Source organism: Saimiri boliviensis, chromosome 3 (assembly GCF_048565385.1).
Source record: "Saimiri boliviensis isolate mSaiBol1 chromosome 3, mSaiBol1.pri, whole genome shotgun sequence".
Lineage (NCBI taxonomy): Eukaryota > Metazoa > Chordata > Mammalia > Primates > Cebidae > Saimiri > Saimiri boliviensis.
Window position 1 is genome coordinate 868,953 of NC_133451.1, and position 18,406 is coordinate 887,358.

Below are 18,406 nucleotides of genomic sequence, written 5' to 3' on the forward strand. Positions count from 1 at the left end.
CTGTCACCGGAACCTTCTCCATCATTCCGGCCCAGCATCTCATCCTGTCCTGTCACTGGAAGCTTCTCCATCATTCCGGCCCAGTGTCCCATCCTGTCCTCCCATCACTGGAACCTTCTTTCGGCAGAGCACCCTTTGAGGTGCCCCAGCCACGCTGCCTCTGGCTGGGGTGACAGACGAGCTGGTCTGTGCCCCTAATTACAGGTCAGAGTCAAGACCCAGCAATCTAACCACAGCAAAGCTGCCGAGGAACCAGCCCCATGCCCCACGGCGCCAGGGCGAGTGGATCCACAGTGGAGACACAGCAGTCGGAAAATAGTTTAATTCTGTACAGACGACCATGGGACTCATTACAAAGTGCGGTGCAAACACCAGGCCCGCCAGCGCCAGCAGCTGGCTCACCACCTGCCGGCGCCGAGAGGCCACGCCCGAAACACCAAATAAATCACAGACCTGACAACTGTGGAGGAGCACGAATCAGCTGTTCCTCTGGAAGGAGACAAGAACAATCAGAGGCTCTGGAATGCTTTTTCTTCCTGTGCCTGGAATGCCGGGCGGGCAGCGGCCCTGGCCACACCTGCCGCCGCCCACGGGCCCTCATGGCGGGACCCAGGTCCCACGACGGCTCCTGAACTGTGGAGCTGTGTGCGCAGCCACCACCGCTGCGGCCTCAGAAGAGGGGTCGGGAGCCCTGGTTCTCAAACTCCGACCAGGCGTCGTTCAGCTCCATGAAGATCATCTTGGCATGCTGCTCGTACGGCTGCCCCGCGGCCTGTGGGTGACAGGTGGTGTGAGCGCCTCCCACAAGCATGTGGGGGTGGGCGGGGCAGGACCCCCCAAGGCCTCCCGTGCGCTCACCTTGTCGGGGTGCACGGCCAGCACGGCGCGGCGATAGTGCTTCTTCACCTGCTCTGGGGCCACCAGGTCGGCCATGCCCACGGGCGTCCAGCGGCTCTCCCCGTCCCACAGCACTGTGTGCAGCGTGGACAGCAGGGCGCGGATGTTCCGCTCCTTGCCCTCAATCCACTCCAGGAGCTGTGGGAGACACGGAGATTGCTGAGCCCTGAGTGCCAGCCCGTCCTCCGCCTCCCTGCACGGAGAAACTGAGGCACGGCGCCACAGAAAGGCTTGCGTGTGGTGAGGAGGGGGGACACGGAGCTCGCTGAGCCCTGGGAGCCTGCTCGCCCTCCACCTTCATGCACAGGGAAACTGAGGCACAGCACTGCGGAAGGGCTTGGGTGCGGTGGGAGGGGGGAGACATGGGGCTTGCTGAGCCCTGGACGCCTGCCCACCCTCTTCCTCCCTGCACGGGGAAACCGAGGCATGGCACCACGGACAGTGGTGAGTGAGCTGCACTGTGAGTCCTGGACACGCGTCCGGGAGGCACCGTCACGCTGGGGAGGGCAGGGCCACAGACACTGCCCTCCGCACGCCCTGCCCTCAACCACACGGAGCCCACTCTGGACGACACAGGGCCACGTGGCCTTCGTGTGCTAGGGCCTGGGGCCAGAGAGACCCTCTTCTCAGCCAGATGGTCACTGAGGACCGAAACCCTGTTGCTGGTGGCATAGCACCCGGCCCATCCCAAGCCCCAGACTCAGAGGGACGGGGGGATGGTCCCTGGTGCCCGTGAAAGGACCCCAGGGTCACAGCTGCACGTGGCCTGCAGAGCTGGTCATCAGCCAAGCCACAGAGCAGGACGTGTCTTGGGGCCGGCACAGACACCCTGACTGCTGCACCCTCACCCCACGGTGAGCACCCTGGGTCGGGAGGCTGAGCACCCAGAGCAGCCCCCAGATGTGTGCCCTTGACAAGCTCTGCAGACACCATGGGGGCACCCCTTGGCAGCACTGAGCCATTTGGGAACGTGGGGAGCAGCACTGCCTGGGGCCTGGCTCTGCCCTGAACCCCCGGCCTCAGGCCACCCCGTCCTCGGGGGCTGCTAGGCCTGCCGGCAGTGGCGCGTTCCCGGCTGGAGACACCGGCTCTGTGCGGCGCAGCCGACGCTCCAGGGGCCTTGGGTCGAGGCCTCCAGGCTCCGGGTAAGAGCTGCCCAACCACCCACCCACCTTCAGCCTGAGTGGGTCTGTGTCTTTAGCCAGGTCCTGCTTCCTCATCTCCGCAATGGTCTTTGGCCCCTTCTTGTCAGACCTGGAGGAGAAGCCTTGATTGGACAACAGATCTTCAAAGTCGTTCTCAGAGACTTTTGGCTTCTGAGCTAGAAAAGAACAGAAACTTTTTTTTGTTTGAGACAGGGTCTCCACTGTCGGCCAGGCCAGAGTGCAGTGGTGTGACCTCGGTTCTCCGCAGCCTAGGCCTCTGGGGCTCAAGTGATCTCCTGCCTCAGCCTCCCGAGTAGCTGGGACCACAGGCATGCGCTGCCATGCCTGGCTGCTTTAAATTTGTATAGAGTCTCACTGTTGCCCAGGCTGGTCTTGAACTCCTGGGCTCAAGCGATCTGCCCGCTTCAGCCTCCCAAAGTGCTGGGATCACAGGCGTGAGCCACGAGGCCCAGCTAAGAACAGAACCTGGAGCTTGCTGAGCTCTGAGCCCTTGCCCACCCTCCGTCTCCCTGCATGGGGGAACTGAGGCACAGAGCCATGGAAGGGCTTGGGTGCGGTGAGCAGGGGAGACACAGAGCTTTCTGTAGCACACACAGGTCCATTTCCACCTGCGGCCCCAGGGGACAGGGCTACCATCCTAATGCCTCCACAGAAAAGAGAGGGTCTCAAAGGCCATTTGTTAAAAACAGGTCAAGAAGGTGTCACTGGAACAGGAGACCCAGAGGCATGACCCAGAGAGAGACCAGCCGCTGCACACGGGAAACCACGTCCTTCTCTGGCTGGCTCTGCCGTGCCTGTCCCGGGACTGGGCTCCGAGGTAAAGACAACACAGGTTCCACCTTTAGCCAACCCAGGGCGGTCTGTGCAAACCCCACAGCAGCAGAGAGCCAGAGGGGGACTCACCGAAGCTGGGTGCGCGGACCCCCCGCTCCTCTCGCGCCCCGATCACACTGAAGCTGGCCGCATAGTTAGGCCTCGGCTGTGTGCCGGCTTTGGGGGGCGGCTTGGCCTGAGGGGGCCGTGGGGCACCCGGGGCTGGCGGTCGACTCGTCTGCCAGGAGCCGCTGGCCTTGGGTGCGGCGGCTGCTTTGGGAATGAAGCTGCCGGGAGGGAATCCGGCTGGTGAGCCTGTGGAGACAGAGTCCGACAATTGGCATCTGGTTGTCCACGCGGGCAACGATTGTTTCCAGATCCCAGAGCAGCACGTACACTGGAAAACACACGCTCGCAAAATAACACTCATCACTCAAGCCTGTCCAGAGGGGCCGGCTCCACCCACACGCCTGAAGGTCTCCGGGGGCTGCTGGCACAGGCCAGGTGCTGGGGTGGCGGGAACGTTCTGGATGGAGGGTAGACACCAGGACAGCTGTGGAGGCCACAGCCCCACCCCCACGAGCCAAGGCTGACCCGGGCTCGTCCATGGAGGAGGGCCACTGCTTCTCAGAGCACGTCAGATCAGGGCTGATCCTTTAATTTTTTTTTTGAGATGGAGTCTCACTCTGTTACCCAGGCTGGAGTACAATATGGTGTGATCTCCGCTCACTGCAGCCTCCGCCAACCAGGGTCACGCAATTCTCCTGCCTCAGCCTCCCAGCTAGCTGAGACTACAGGTGCCTGACACCATGCCTGGCTAATTTTTTGTATTTTTAGTAGAGACAGAGTTTCACTGTGTTAGCCAGGATGATCTCGATCTCCTAATTTGGGATCTGCCTGCCTCGGCCTCCCAAAGAGCTGGGATTACAGGCATGAGACACTGTGCCTGGCCTAACTTTTTATTTTGAAATAATTACAATAGCAGGAAGAGGTAAAAACCCTGAACACCTGCACCCAGCACCCCTCAGGGAGGGCATCTCTCCGCCTCAATGAGGTGTTGAGCCCGGCAGCCGCCCACCCACAGAGGCGATCAGACGTGGCAGCTGGATGTGTGTGAGTGTGCAGGGCCATGCTGCTGGCCACACGCAGACTCCTTAACGCTCCAAGGCAGTCACGATGTGGATGGTTCACTATGGTTCTGTAGTCTTTTGTGTTTTTTTTTGAGATGGGGCCTGCTGGCCTCACCGCCCACAGGGCTGGGATTGAAGGGGTGGGCCGTCACCTTGGTTACGGTCTAGAAGTGGACCAACAGCCGGGGGCCTCTGGACCATCCTCTTCACTCAGGACAGGCCGCTCGGGCCCTGGCATCCGCCGCTCCCCCTCCCTGCCGAGGGCTGTTACTATTCAACCGTTCACCTGTGGGACACCGGGCCAATTCCCGTGTTTGGCTACAACACACACATCTTTGAACGCCTGTTACAGACTTGTGTGTGAATAAGCTTCCCTTTCTCTGGGATAGATGTCTGTGTTCAGCTTTGCAGGAAACCATCACCTGTTCTCCAGAGCGGCCCTGCTGCCTCACACTCAGTAGCAACGCGTGAGAGCCGCAGCTCGCCCGCAGTGATGTGCGAGAGACAGGTGGTCCTGCTCCACACCCGTGTTGAGTGCCGCTGCCCCTCCTGCCTTGGCCATCCCCACAGGCCACTTCCCGATGGTAGCAAGGCGACCCAGGTGTCTTGGCCTGCGCTTCCCTGCCATCGGCTGCTGCAATGTGATGCGATGCGATGCGGGCGTCTTGGCCTGTGCTTCCTGGCCATCGGATGTGAGATGATTGATGCGGGCGTCTCGGCCTGCGCTTCCCCACCATCAATGCGAGGCGATGCGGGGCGTCTTGGTCTGCGCTTCCCCACCATCAATGCGAGGCGATGCGGGACGTCTCGGCCTGCGCTTCCCGGCCATCAGTGCGAGGCAATGCGGGGCATCGCGGGTGTCTCGGCCAACAAATCTAACTGGATTGCTTTCAGGTTTGTTTTTGACCATATTTTTATATTCTACAGATGAGTCCTTTGTTAAATAAGCCGTCTGGAGATACCTTCTCCCAGCCCGTAGCTCAGATGCTCGGCGCTTCGCAGCGGTGAACACTCCTCTTACGGTGTGGTGCGGGCCTACGGACGCTGCCCAGCAGGTTTCTCCTAAAGGCCCTGCAGGTCTGCGTTTCGACCAGCACTGACTCCGATGAGCTGCTCTATGGGACGCGGGCTCGGGGCTTTGCTCCAGCACCATCTGATGAGTGGGTTTCTGCCTGTCAAAGCCCCGCTGGTCTTACCTGTGTGGCCTACTTCTGAGTCCCCTCTTCTGCTCCACAGCTGTGCCTGTCTCTCTGCTGTCACCACACTGTTGATTTCTGTGGCTGCAGAGTAAGCTCCAAAGCCAGGAAGAGGGATTTCTCCCATGCCGTGCTTCCAGTACAGAAACGTTTCAGGCATTCTAGTTCATCTGCCTTTCAGATACGTTGGACAGTGAGCTCATCTGTATCTACGAAAACCCTTCTGAGCTGTTGGCAGGAAACAAGTGCGCACAGAACAGACACCTCACTCGGTGGCCTCCAGGCTGTGACCATGGCATCGGTCCCGTACCCACCTCTCCCCCGGCAGGCCGTGACCACGGCGTCCGTCCCGTACCCATCTCTCCCCCGGCGGGCCGTGACCACACCTCTCCCCTGGCCTCTTTCACCACGGCTGGTTTTAAAGCCCCACCACTCAAGTCCTAGACACGTCTGGTCAGATTTATACCTAACTGTTTATCTTTCTAAAAAAGGTAATTGTAAATGGTACTGTTTTGGTTTCCTTGTGGCAGTTAAACGGAAATACGATTTTCGTTTGCCGATCTTGTATCCTGCGACCTTACTGAACTCATAGTTCTGACAGACCTTTGTAGACCCCTTGAGATTTCCTGCACAGTCGATCATGGCGTCTGCAGGCAGGAGCAGTTTTATTTTTCCCTTTGTAGCGTGTGTAACTTTCACTTTCTTTCTTGCCAAATGGCAGCAGCCGGGACTCCTGGTAAGCAGAAGTGGAGAGAAGACATTCCCGCCTTGTTCTTGATTTTAGGGGGATGGTTAAAAATGATACTGGCTTGGCCAGGCGTGCAGTGTCTCATGCCTGTAATCCCAGCACTTTGGGGAGGCCAAGCTGGGTGGATCTCTTAAGGTCAGCAGTTTGAGACCAGCCTAGGCAACATGGTGAAATCCCATCTCTTCTAAAAACACAAAAATGAGCTGGGGACGGTGGTGGGCACCTGTAGTCCCAGCTACTGAGGAGGCTGAGGCATGAGAATTGCTTGAACTTTGGAGGCGGTGGTTGCAGTGAGCCAAGATGATGCCACTGTACTCCACCCTCGGCAACAGAGTGAGAGTCTGTCTCAGAAAAAAAAAAAAATGTTGGCTGCAGGTTTTTTCTTTTTGAGACAGGGTCTTGCTCTGCTGCCCAGGCTGAAGTGCAGTGACGTGATCACAGCTCCTGGGCCCAAATGATCCAAGTGATCCTCCCGCCTCAGCTTTCCGAGGAGCTGGGACCACAGGTGCTGATCACCACACCCGGCGAGTTCTTACAGGGGCCTATGTTGCCCAGGGTGGTTTCAAACTCCTGGGTTCCGGAGATCCTCCCACGTCGGCCTCCCACAGCACTGGGGTTCCAGGTGTGAGCTACTGCACCCACCCGGCTGTGGGTTTCCAGACATGCTTGTTACCGGTTGCTGGCGTCCTGCTCTGACTGCGGGTTCTCTGACAGCGTCATCATAAGGAGGTTCTGAATTTTGTCAAATGCCTTTTCTGCATTGTTGAAGTGATCACATCACTATTCAGCCGGTTAATATGGTATAGGGTTGGTGCAAAACTAACTGTGGTTTTGCCATTGAAAGTAATGGCAAAAACTGCAATTACCTTTGCAGGAACCCAAATAGACTATTAACCAATTCTGAAATGTCGGCCTTGTACTGCTGGAATAAATCCTACTTGATCTTGGTGTAGAATTCTTTTCATATACTGGTAAGTTCTACTGGCTCAGGTTTTGTTGAGGATCTGTGTGTATTCATGGGGAGTAAGGGCCCCCTGCTCCCCTCCTCGGTCCCCCCACCTCGGCCCGCCGCTCCCCTCCTCAGTCCCCCCTCCCCGGTCCCCCCTCCCCTCCTCGGTGCCCCCCGCCTCGGCCCGCCACTCCCCTCCTCCCTTCCCTGGTCCCCCCACCTCAGTCCCCCCTCCCGTCCTTGGTCCCCTCTCACCTCCTCAGTCCTCCCCTCCCCTCCTCGGCCCCCCGCTCCCCTCCTCGGCCTGCGCCCCACTCCTCGGCCCACCATTCCCCTCGGTACTGTTTCTGCCTGATTTTGGTATCAGGGTGACAAAACTAGCTTCGTAAAATCAATCAGAAAGTGTTCCCTCTCTTCTAGTTCTTGCAACAGTGTATGGAATTGGCATTCCTTAAACATTTCGTGAAATTCTCCAATGGCTCCAGGTGGGTCTGGAGGTTTCCTTTTTGGGAAGTTTTTAACTATGATTTCATTTTCTTTGCATTTATAGAATTTTTCAAAGGATCTACTTGATATTGGGTAAGTTTTGGCAGTCACTGGTTTTGAGGAATTAGTCAATTTCATGTAAGTGGTCAAGCTCACAGCACAGCGGTGCCTGCACCCGTGACCCTCGTGGAGGCTTCGGGATCCTCTGTATCAATGACCTAGTCACTCTCCCTGCAGTCCCAGGAAAGGTCTGCGGGCTTCCGGCCTCTGTCTCTGATGGTCCTCAGCACTGCCCGTGGCTCTGAGTTCTTGCTTTCCTTCTGCTCTGGGCTTATTCTGCCCCTTTTCTCCCCAGCAAATGTCTCGTGTAAAGAGTTCAGGTCACTGCCGGGCACTCTGTCTTTTCCACAGCAGGCGCAAGGCTGGGGGTGTCTCAGTACAGCCTGCCAGGGCCCTGGGCCTTCCTGGGCGGCATCTGCATTTTCACTGGGCTCGACGAATCTTTCCCTGGAGACGTCCTCTATGGCCCAGGTGTCGTTGGAAAATGTGCTGTTTTGTTTCCAAGTGTGAAGATTCTTCAGTTCTGTTTCACTGTGGTCAGAGAGCACACTGCAGGATCCGGCTTCTCTGAGGACCGGGCTGGACGGAGAAGTCCATGCCTGCAGCCGCTGGGCCCCGCTAGCTGGCGCCTCTGCCTTCCTCGTCCTCGCTGCCTTCCATACAGCTGCTCCAGCACGTGCAGGGACAGCAGTGCTGATGTCATCAGCTAGGATTTGGGTTTGCCTATTTTTTCCTTCAGTTGTATCAGCTGTGTTTGTTCAGAATTGCTGTCTTTCTCAGAAGGCAGGATGGTCTCAAGCCACCCACCGAGCCAGTGGGTGGAGGGCTAGGGCTGTTTCCAGGACACAGATGGCGGGTGGGGGTCCCTGGGAATCCACTCGTTCTGCCCCATTACCACCACCCAGGGCAGGTCTCCTCCCGAGGGCGCGGCCCCCGCAGCCCCACTGAGCTCCCAGACAACACAACACAGAGGCCACAAAGGGAAGGAAAACACACAACGACCCAGTCACCCTCTCACGATGTCCTCGAAAAGACACAATGCATCCCCAAACCATCACAACATAAAAAGAACATTTAAAGAACGAAAACACTCTTGGGATTTGAAGACAGAGCAGAAGGCATCTCAGGTGCAATCTCGCAAGAGCAGAGCGGGGGGACCCGAGGGCAGCCTGGGAGATCTGACACCACCGCCTTCTCGTGGGAATGTGAGACCCTCAGGGACGGACAGGAGAGACAGCGGGAGGGGAACGATCCTGGAGCTGAGGAGCTGAGGGCCCAGCATGGAGTGTCCAGGGGTCACCGGAGCTGAGGAGCTGAGGTGCCCAGCGTGAGGCTGCATGGAGTGTCCGGGGGTCACTGGAGCTGAGGTGCCCAGCGTGGGGCTGCATGGAGTGTCCGGGGGTCACTGGAGCTGAGGCGCCCAGTGTGGGGCTGCATGCTGGAGTGTCTGGGGGTCACTGGCACCAACATACAACCCAAGGTGGAGCCACTTCCCACCCAGGATTCCACCCGACGGCCATGCAGTGAGTGGACGGAGGCCCCTTTAAACATCATCAACCCGCTACCAATGCTGCTTCTGAGAAGCCGCAGGGACCCAGGGAGGACACGTCCCGGAAGTGAACCCGGAGACCCGGGAGTGTCAGGTCAGGGGAGACACAAAGCCACAGCCTCGTGGCCACGCCTAAAGCAGACGTGGAACCAGAAACTCACGCCATGGTGCCAGGGCCAGGCCTGAGGCAGACATGGGGCCGGAGAGGGTGGGCTTGGTTCCTGTGGCCAAAGGCCAGTGTGTTCTGAGCATGGCCTCTGGGGGCCAAGCAGAGCCCAGCCACACCCCACTTCCACACAGAGGCCTGGCTTCCCAGGTGGCCCCCACAGCCCGAAGGCAGGATAGCTCACGCACCAGGCTGGCAGCAGCGCCAGTTTCAGCCACACCTGGTTTTAGCTGGTCAGCAGACAGCTGCCTGAAACAGGTGCGGACATGCTGTCCCCAGGGGTCACTGTGCTCTGGGCTCGGGGTTCTTGTGAACAGAGGTGAAGACTTCACTTGGGGCAGCTCAGAGTCACACAGACAAGAATAAATCTCCTACAAGAAAACATCTTCCACACCCTGGACGTGCCCTCCACGTTACCTTGGAGGCCGGAGCTGAGGTCACCAAGGTCGGCAAATGGGTCCAGGTTCTGAGACTTGGTCCGGCTGGCCTGAGGGCCACAAGGGGCTGGCTGACCTCCAGTGAAGAGGGGGCCTGGAGAAGGGGCACAGCGTGTTAGAACAAGCACCACCTGAAGTGAAACACACCCTCCTGGGACCTCCAATCGTGCCTCCTTACGACATGATAGCCTCGCACTTGCCTGACAGTTGGCACCTGCCAGGCCTGCATGCACATGACCAGCCAGGACCCAACCACACACGGGGGACGCCACCTCCACACCCCACACTGCTCGTCGGGACCAGCCAGGACCCAGCCACACGCGGGGGACGCCGCCTCCACACCCCACACTGCTCATCGTGACCAGCCATGACCCAGCCACACGCGGGGGACGCCGCCTCCACACCCCACACTGCTCGTCGTGACCAGCCAGGACCCAGCCACACGTGGGGGACGCCGCCTCCACACACCACACTGCTTGTCGTGACCAGCCAGGACCCAGCCACACGCGGGGGATGCTGCCTCCACACCCCACACTGCTCCTTGGGACCAGCCAGGACCCAGCCACACGCGGGGAACGCCGCCTCCACACCCCACACTGCTCGTCGGGACCAGCCAGGACCCAGCGGCACGTGGGGGACGCCGCCTCCACACCACACACTGCTCGTCGGGACCAGCCAGGACCCAGCCACATGTGGGGGACGCCGCCTCCACACCACACACTGCTCCTTGGGACTAGCCAGGACCCAGCCGCACGCGGGGGACGCTGCCTCCACACCCCACACTGCTTGGCGTGACCAGCCAGGACCCAGCCGCACGTGGGGGATGCCGCCTCCACACCACACACTGCTCGTCGGGGAAAACAGCTTCACAATTCACACCCAGAACCAAAAGATGTTCACATCATTGTGAGTCTGCAGGGCCACTTTCTGGAATCTATCTCAAATGTGAATGTTCTTCATGATATTCTTTATAATAGCATAAATTTTAGAATGTTCTAAGTAGAAAATCATAAAATACAGATAGGGCAACATAGACTCTGTCTCTACCAAAAATAAAGTCAGCCAGGCATGGTGGCACATGCGTGTGATCCCAGCTACCCGGGGGGCTGTGGCTGGAGGATTGCCTGAGCCCAGGGGTTCACAGCTGCAGTGAGCCAAGATGGCACCACTGTACTCAGCCACGGTGACAGAACAAGACTCTGTCTCCAGAAAAAAACCAAAATGTCGTACAGCGGCTTGATAGCGTGCTGTGCAGGCATTAAAACCAGGCTTTTCAAGTGTAAAGAACCCTCACGTACCAGAGGAAAAAGACGAATTCCCAGGACCAACAAATGAGTAAAGAACATGACAGGAGTCTCAAAAAAAAAAAAAATACACAAAATCAAAACCATGCGAAGTAAGAGCCTCAGTCATAAGAAAGTCAACAGGTAACCAACATTATGGTTCTCATCCAACCTGAGAAAATCTGCAGACGGGAGCCGGCCCTGGGCAAAGACATCCCTGAAGTGCCCTCGAGGGACACGCACTGAGCCTCCGGGTCCTCGCCTGCGCCTCCCGGTGCTCCGTGGGCAGTTTCCACCCGCCCAGGGATGTGGCAACTTGGCATCCAGCACGCGTACCGGCCGCTTGCCAGTGGCATGCACACTCTTTGGGTCCCCGTGCGCATTTGGGAATTCTAATGATACTTCAAACTTCTTCGTGATTCTGTCTGTTTTGGTGATCTATGTTGAGTGAGCTGACGGCACTTCTGTAATTGCTGTGGGTGCCACGATCTGTGCCCATCCACGTAAGACGGTGAGCTTAACTGATACTGCTCCACAGACCAGCCGCTCCCCCGTCCCCTCCTTCTCAAGCCTCCCCACTCCCGAGACACAACCATATTGAAATCAGCCCCATTCAAACCCTACAATGGCCTGTAAGCATTCAGAGTTGCCAGTGGCTCACTTGAAATCAAAAGCGAGGAACGCCTGAGCTTAGTGCAGAAGGCAAGTGGAAAGCAGGGGGAGGCCGAGCACGGCAGCTCAGGCCGGTGCTCCCAGCACGCGGGGAGGCTGAGGCAGGAGGGTGCTTGAGGCCAGGAGTTCAAGACCACCTGGACAACACAGCAAGACCCCGTCACTACAAAAAATAAATTTAAAAAAATTAGTTGGGCATGGTGGTGTGTGCCTGTGGTCCCAGCTACCTGGGATGCTGAGGTGGGAGGATCCCTTGAACCCAGGAGGTTGAGGCTGCAGTGATCCATGATGGCACCACTGCACTCCAGCCAGGGCAACAGCAGGACCCTGTCTCTAAAAAAAGAAAGCCGGGATAAGCTGAAAGCTAGGCCTTTTGCACCAGCAAGCCATGCTGTGAATGCAAAGAAAAAGTTCTTGAAGGAAATTAAAATGCCACTCCAGTGAAATCATGAATGAGAAGAAAGCAAAACAGCCCCATCACTGATCGAGTGATCGGGAGAGAAGAGGTAACCAGCCCCAACATCCCCTTAAGCCAAAGCCTGATGCAGAGCCAGGTTTCAACTCTTTCAAATCCATGGAGGCAGAAAGAGGCGAGGAAGCTGCAGAAGAAACACGAAGTCAGCGAGGCTGGGGCTGAAGGAAAGAGGCCTCTGTGCAGCGTGAAGGTGCAAGGTCAAGCAGCAAGTCATCCGCGGAGATCCAGCCCAGATAACTGATGAAGCCAGACTCACTGCAGATGACACGGTCTGCCATGGGAAGACGCCATTTACGACTTTCACAGCTAGAGAGGAGAAGTCAATGCTGGCTTTGAGGATTCAGAGGACAGGCTGCCTCTCTTGTGAGGGGCTAATGGAGCTGGTGGCTTTGAATGAAGACAGTGCTCACTCACCATTCAGAAACTCTCGGGCCCCCTCTTTTTATTGAGACAGAGTCTTACTCTGTCACTGGGGTGGAGTGTAGTGGAAAGACCTCAGCTCACTGCAACCTCCGCCTCCCAGGTTCAAGCAATTCTCCTGCCTCAGCCTCCCAAGTAGCTGGGACTATAGGCACATGCCACCACGCCCAGCTAATTTTTGTATTTTTAGTAGAGACGGGGTTTCACCATGTTGGCCAGGCTGGTCTTGAACTCCTGACCTCAGGTGATCTGCCGGCCTTGGCCTTCCAAAGTGCTGGGATTACAGGCGTGAGCCACCACACCTGGCCAACAATGGCTCCACATCAATTCAGCGTGTGCCGCAGAAACGGCACAGCAAAGCCTGAATGGCAGCCGTCTGTGCACAGCATGGTTTATGGAATATTCTAAGCCCACTGTTGAGGTCTACAGCTCAGAAAAAAGATTCCTTTAAAATATTAACTGTTTGCTGACTATACTGACAATGCTCAGAGCCTGGTCACCCAAAAGCGCTGAGACACATACATGGAGAGTCACGCTGTTTTCGGGCCTGTAACACCATTTCCACTGTGCAGTCCACGGACCAAGGGGGTCGTGTCGACTTCCACGTCTTACTATTGAAGAAACACATTTCTAAGGGTATAGCGGCCGCAGACACTGATTCCCATGACGGCTCTGGGCAAAGTTCACTGAAAACCTTCTGGAAAGGATTCAGCATTCTAGACACCATTAACAACACTGATGATTCATGGGAGGAGGTTAAAACAGCAACATGAACAGGAGTTTGGAAGAAGCTGATCTCAACCCCCATGGGTGACTCTGAGGGGCTGAAGACGTCAGTGGAGGAAGTCACTGCGGATGTGGTGGAAACAGCAAGAGAACTACAATTAGACGTGGAGCCTGAAGCTGGGACTGAATTGCTGCAGTCTGAGGATGAAACCTGAACTGATGAGCCAAGAAAGTTGTTTACTGAGATGGAATCTGGGCCTGGAGAAGATGCTGTGAACATGTGAAATGAAGCCAAGGGTTTAGAATACTCCATTGACTTAGCGGCCGGGTTTGAGAGGATTAAAAAGCTCTATGTGGGTACAATGCTATCAAGAGCACTGCAGCCACAGGAAGCGTTTTTGACAGAGTCAATCCACGCTGCAAACGCCATTGTCTTATTTTCAGAAATGGCCACAGCCAGCCCAGCCTTCAGGAATCACCACTCTGATCAGTCGGCAGCTGTCCACATCAAGGAAAGACCCCCCAGCAAAAGATTAGGACCATTAGCATTTTTTAGCAATGAAGTATTTGTCTTTTCTTTTTTTTCTGAGACGGAGTTTCGCTCTTGTTGCCCCGGCTGGAGTGCAGTGGCACAACCTCGGCTCACCGCAACCTCCGCCTCCCAGGTTCAAGCAATTTTCTTGCCTCAGCCTCCCAAGTAGCTGAGACTACAGGTATATGCCATCACGCCCAGCTAATTTTGTATTTTTAGTAGAAATGGGGTTTCTCTTTGTTGGTCAGGCTGGTCTTGAGCTCCCGACCTCAGGTGATCCGCCCACCTCCGCCTCCCAAAGTGCTGGGACTACAGGCATGAGCTACCTCATCTGGCCAGCAAAGTATTTCTAAATCAAGGTAGCCACATTTTTTTTTTTTTCAGGCATAATGTTACTGCACACTTAACAGACTACAATATAATGTAAACTTTTTTTTTTTTTTTTTTTTTGAGATGGAGTCTTGCTCTGTCACCAGGCTGGAATGCAGTGGTGCAATCTTGGCTCACTGCAACCTTCACCTCCTAGGTTCAAGCGATTCTTCCGCCTCAGCCTTCCAAGTAGCTGGGACCACAGGCATGCGCCACCAGGCCCGGCTAATTTTTTTGTATTTTTAGTAGAGATGGGGTTTCACCATGTTGGCCAGGATGGTCTCGATCTCTTGACCTCATGATCCACTCACCTTGGCCTCCCAAAGTGCTGGGATTACAGGCGTGAGCCACTGCACCCAGCCAGTAAATATAACTTTTAGCTGGAGGGCAGGCTGGAGGGTGACAGGAAGGACAGACGCTCACAGACACAAGCTGTTGCATGTGACCCTCTTCCTGCCAGGGCACGGGACATCGGCCATGATGCAATGATACCCCCGAATGACCTGCGGGGTCAGCCTCACCCACAAACCCCTTCAGGAGTGAACAGCCCACGGGGCCCTGAAAGGTGCCGAGGCGACTTCTGCGTGTCGGGCAGAAGAACCAGGCAGCAAACAGCACGGGGCATCACAAACGCCGACGCCCTGCCGGAGAGGAGGGAGAGGACCCTTTGGGGGCAGGTACCACCAGCACTCAGGAGCCGCTGCAGCCCCGAGACACGGGGTCTGTGTCTGTGTACCCCAGTCACACCGCACGAGTGAGGAAGGCCGCTGCAGCCAGACTCAGCCTGTGCTTGGAGCCCGGACCGCTGAGCACACCAGCCCTTCCTTCCTTCTCTGTGTAGAGAGAACCCCATTACAGGTACGTGTGAAACAGAGGCGGGCCCCAAGGCCACAGCGGCTGCGTGTCCCGGCAGCCCCGTCCTCGTTGGGACGTGGTCATACCTTCCGTGGCGGGCATGGGGGTGGCGGCTGATGCTGCAGTCTCGGTCCAGGCAGCCCATCCTCCCAGCAGGTCGGGGTTGCTGGACGAGGCCACCATCTTGGTGGGTTCTCCTGGCAGATCCCCTGGGAAGAAGGAACGGTAAGAGAGCACACTTTGGTGTCTCAGCAGCAAGCGAGTATCTCAGTGCACAGCTGGTGTCTCCACACGGCAGGTGCCAGGCTGTGCTCAGGCCCCGGGAGCCAGCACGTGCTCAGGCCCCGGGAGCCAGCACCTTGTGCACCCAGGCCCAGCTGAGGCTGGACGGACGGCCTCTCTCTTCCTGATAGGCCTGAGGACTCAGCCAATCACGCAGAGATGACTCAGTGGACGTAGGGACACCAGCGGGCGGAGCTGCTGGCGGGTGAGGCTGAGAACAAGCATCTGCGGTTCCCACACAGAAGAGCTTGTCCAGACCCCACTTACTGCAGCCGCCCACGGCCATCCCCACGGCCTGTGTTCCGGCCGCTCCTAAAACCCACCACAGCCGTCGGGGGCTCCCCATAGCTGAGCTGCCTTCCAGACAGACGGAGGCCCCAGCAGGTCCTGTCTGCCCCGGCTCTGGCCACACTGCACACCTCCAGAGGTGCCCCCCGCATGCCGAAGGGCTGCGCCACACACGCCCAGCACGAGCCGTCTCTCAACAGTCACTGCCGTCACCCCCTGAGCACACTGTGGGCCTCCTCAGGGTACAGAACCTGGGTTGCCCCCCCCGGACCACACTGGGGAGAGCCCGGCTCTCTCCCTGGGCCTGGCCCTACAGGTGTCTGTCTAAACAAGCCACGCTGTGCCCCGGGCCCAGCCTCCTCCCCATGGACACAGTGCCCCAAGGCCCCTGCTGCACTCAGACCAGGCCAGCTTCCTGGACCCTGGACCCCTGACCGCATCCCCCTGACCTCTTGGCCCCACACAAGCTCTGGCAGAGGCCACAGTCCAGCCTCATCACTGCTGGAGTCCCGCAGCTCTGCTTCCAACACAGGCTGCAGTCCTGAGGGAAGAGGCCACAGGGAGCTGGCTGCCCAGAGAGGTGCTTACCCAGGTGCAGGAAGTTGGTGCCGCAGGCCAGGGGCGGAGCGCTGTGGGCAGACGGGAACGACGGGACGGCCGCAGAGTCTGAGTTGAGAAACTCGCCGAAGAAATCAGGACTGGAGCAGGGCTGGGAGTCGGTGTCTGAAGACAGCAGCAGTGGGCCGAAGGGGTCGGCTGTGGGGACAGGCGGGGACGGGGAGGACAAAGGATCCAGCTCTGGACCACTCCAGCTGAGCGGTCCCGAACCCACGCTGCCTCTCAGGGACACCGAGGCAGTCAGCCCAGGGCCTCCCCACGCCCCACGCCTCAGGATGACTTTCCCATGGACGCAGCAACATTGCTCAGATGGAAGAGCTGGCAGCCTCTAGCCCATGAGCTCAGGCAAGCTGCGCAGAGCCAGCCCCTGCCGTGACCCGGAGGCTGCTCCTGCGGGAGGCGGGGGAGGGCACGTTCCCTTCCTTCAAGAGCCTTCCAGACATTTCTATGTGGTGGGAATGACTGAACCTCATCACTCCTCTACCACGAAGCCACTCGCCATCCACAGAAACACATACCAGCAGCAGGGGGCCCTCCTCTCGGGGTGCTCTGCACACTCAGGGGAGGGGCCGGGCTTGCCAGGAGCAGGGGGGCCTCGCCAAGCAGATCCTCCGGGGACCCCTGGGAGGTGGCCTCAGCGGGCCCGAGGAGGCAGCTGAGCAGGTCGGTGTTGCTGGTGGGGGCCCCGCGGGCCTGTGCACTGACAGCGGGTGCTGTGCCCGCCTCGGGCTCGGAGTGCAGCCCCAGGAGGTCGACCCCGTCTTCCTGCGGCTCAGGCCCTGGCGGTGCAGCTGGCGTTCCCACCTCAGAAACGGAGTCCTGCTGCACCAGCCCCGCTGCCAGGCTGGGGGCGTCCGAGTCGGCCCTGGGCTCCTGGCCCTCGCTGGAGATCGGGGACCCCCCTTCATCCGACGCCTCGCTCTCGTCTCTGTCCTCCATCAGGGCAGACTCGCTCTCCTTGGGAGAGGCTTCTTCTGCACCAGTCTCTGACTCCTTCTCTTCTGTGGAAAGGAAACAAAACCGCAGGCTGGTGAACCCACACAGCCAGCCCCAGAGTCCCCCCGGCACGGCTCCCTCAGTGCCTCCTCGGCCCAGGGCCTTGGCAGACGCGGCAAAAGCTTGTGAGGTTTCCTGAGGCGTCTCCAGCGTACCCTCCACCTCCAGCCTCCTCAAGGGTCTGCCTGAGACTCTCTCCACCTGGGCCTCTGTGGTGCTCCAGGCAGCAGTACCGGGAGGGGAGCACTGGGGGAGGAGCCTCAGTGGAAGAGCACAGCGAGGAGGAGCACTGGGGGGAGAAACATGGGGCGGGGGGGACACTGGGGGAGGAGCACGGGGGGAGGAGCACGGGGGAGAAACATGGGGCGGGGGGGACACTGGGGGAGGAGCACGGGGGGAGGAGCACTGGGGGGAGAAACATGGGGCGGGGGAGACACTGGGGGAGGAGCACAGGGGGAGGAGCACGGGGGAGAAACATGGGGCGGGGGGGACACTGGGGGAGGAGCACGGGGGGAGGAGCACGGGGGAGAAACATGGGGCGGGGGGGACACTGGGGGAGGAGCACGGGGGGAGGAGCACGGGGGAGAAACATGGGGCGGGGGGGACACTGGGGGAGGAGCACAGGGGGAGGAGCACGGGGGAGAAACATGGGGCGGGGGGGACACTGGGGGAGGAGCACAGGGGGGAGAAACATGGGGCGGGGGGGACACTGGGGGAGGAGCACGGGGGGAGGAGCACGGGGGAGAAACATGGGGCGGGGGGGACACTGGGGGAGGAGCACGGGGGGAGGAGCACGGGGGAGAAACATGGGGCGGGGGGGACACTGGGGGAGGAGCACGGGGGGAGGAGCACGGGGGAGAAACATGGGGCGGGGGGGACACTGGGGGAGGAGCACAGGGGGAGGAGCACGGGGGAGAAACATGGGGCGGGGGGGAACACAGGGGGAGGAGCACAGGGGGGAGAAACATGGGGCGGGGGGGACACTGGGGGAGGAGCACGGGGAGAAACACCAGGGGAGGAGCACGGTGGGGGGAGAAATACTGGGGAGGAGCACAGGGGAGCACCACAGGAAGGAGCACCCTACGAAGGGGCACCCTACTCTGGGAACAGGCGGCAGGCGGGACAGCCCTGCTGGGACACCTGAGGGTGCTGGGACAGGAGGTAGCAGGGATGTCCCCCAGGGTGTCTGTCTGGAAGTGAGGTCCAGTGGCGGTGCCCAGGTATTTGCCTGGAGAGCCTGGGGAGGGGCTGGGAGCCCACTGGGGGTTGTTGGCAGAGAGGGGTGTGGGATCC

At 58.8% G+C, this 18,406-nt stretch overlaps 1 protein-coding gene across 6 annotated transcripts in view; it reads right to left on the reverse strand.

Annotated features, from left to right (window-relative positions):
* Nucleotides 1-306: 306 nt before the first annotated feature.
* The window catches only part of GAK (cyclin G associated kinase), a 77,566-nt gene continuing 59,466 nt past the window's right edge, over nucleotides 307-18,406 (reverse strand). For 5 of the 6 annotated variants that reach the window (XM_003934618.4, XM_074395758.1, XM_074395760.1 and 2 more), the window contains 8 exons: nucleotides 16,636-17,118; nucleotides 16,088-16,255; nucleotides 15,016-15,138; nucleotides 9,578-9,691; nucleotides 2,967-3,191; nucleotides 2,070-2,218; nucleotides 859-1,035; nucleotides 307-772 (listed from right to left, as the gene is read on the reverse strand). In XM_003934618.4, coding sequence (XP_003934667.3) covers nucleotides 671-772; nucleotides 859-1,035; nucleotides 2,070-2,218; nucleotides 2,967-3,191; nucleotides 9,578-9,691; nucleotides 15,016-15,138; nucleotides 16,088-16,255; nucleotides 16,636-17,118 — 1,541 coding nt within the window. In that variant the 3' untranslated portion in view covers nucleotides 307-670. Of the gene's footprint in view, nucleotides 773-858; nucleotides 1,036-2,069; nucleotides 2,219-2,966; nucleotides 3,192-9,577; nucleotides 9,692-15,015; nucleotides 15,139-16,087; nucleotides 16,256-16,635; nucleotides 17,119-18,406 lie in introns of those variants that run through there. The other variant, XM_074395757.1, reaches the window with a different exon arrangement.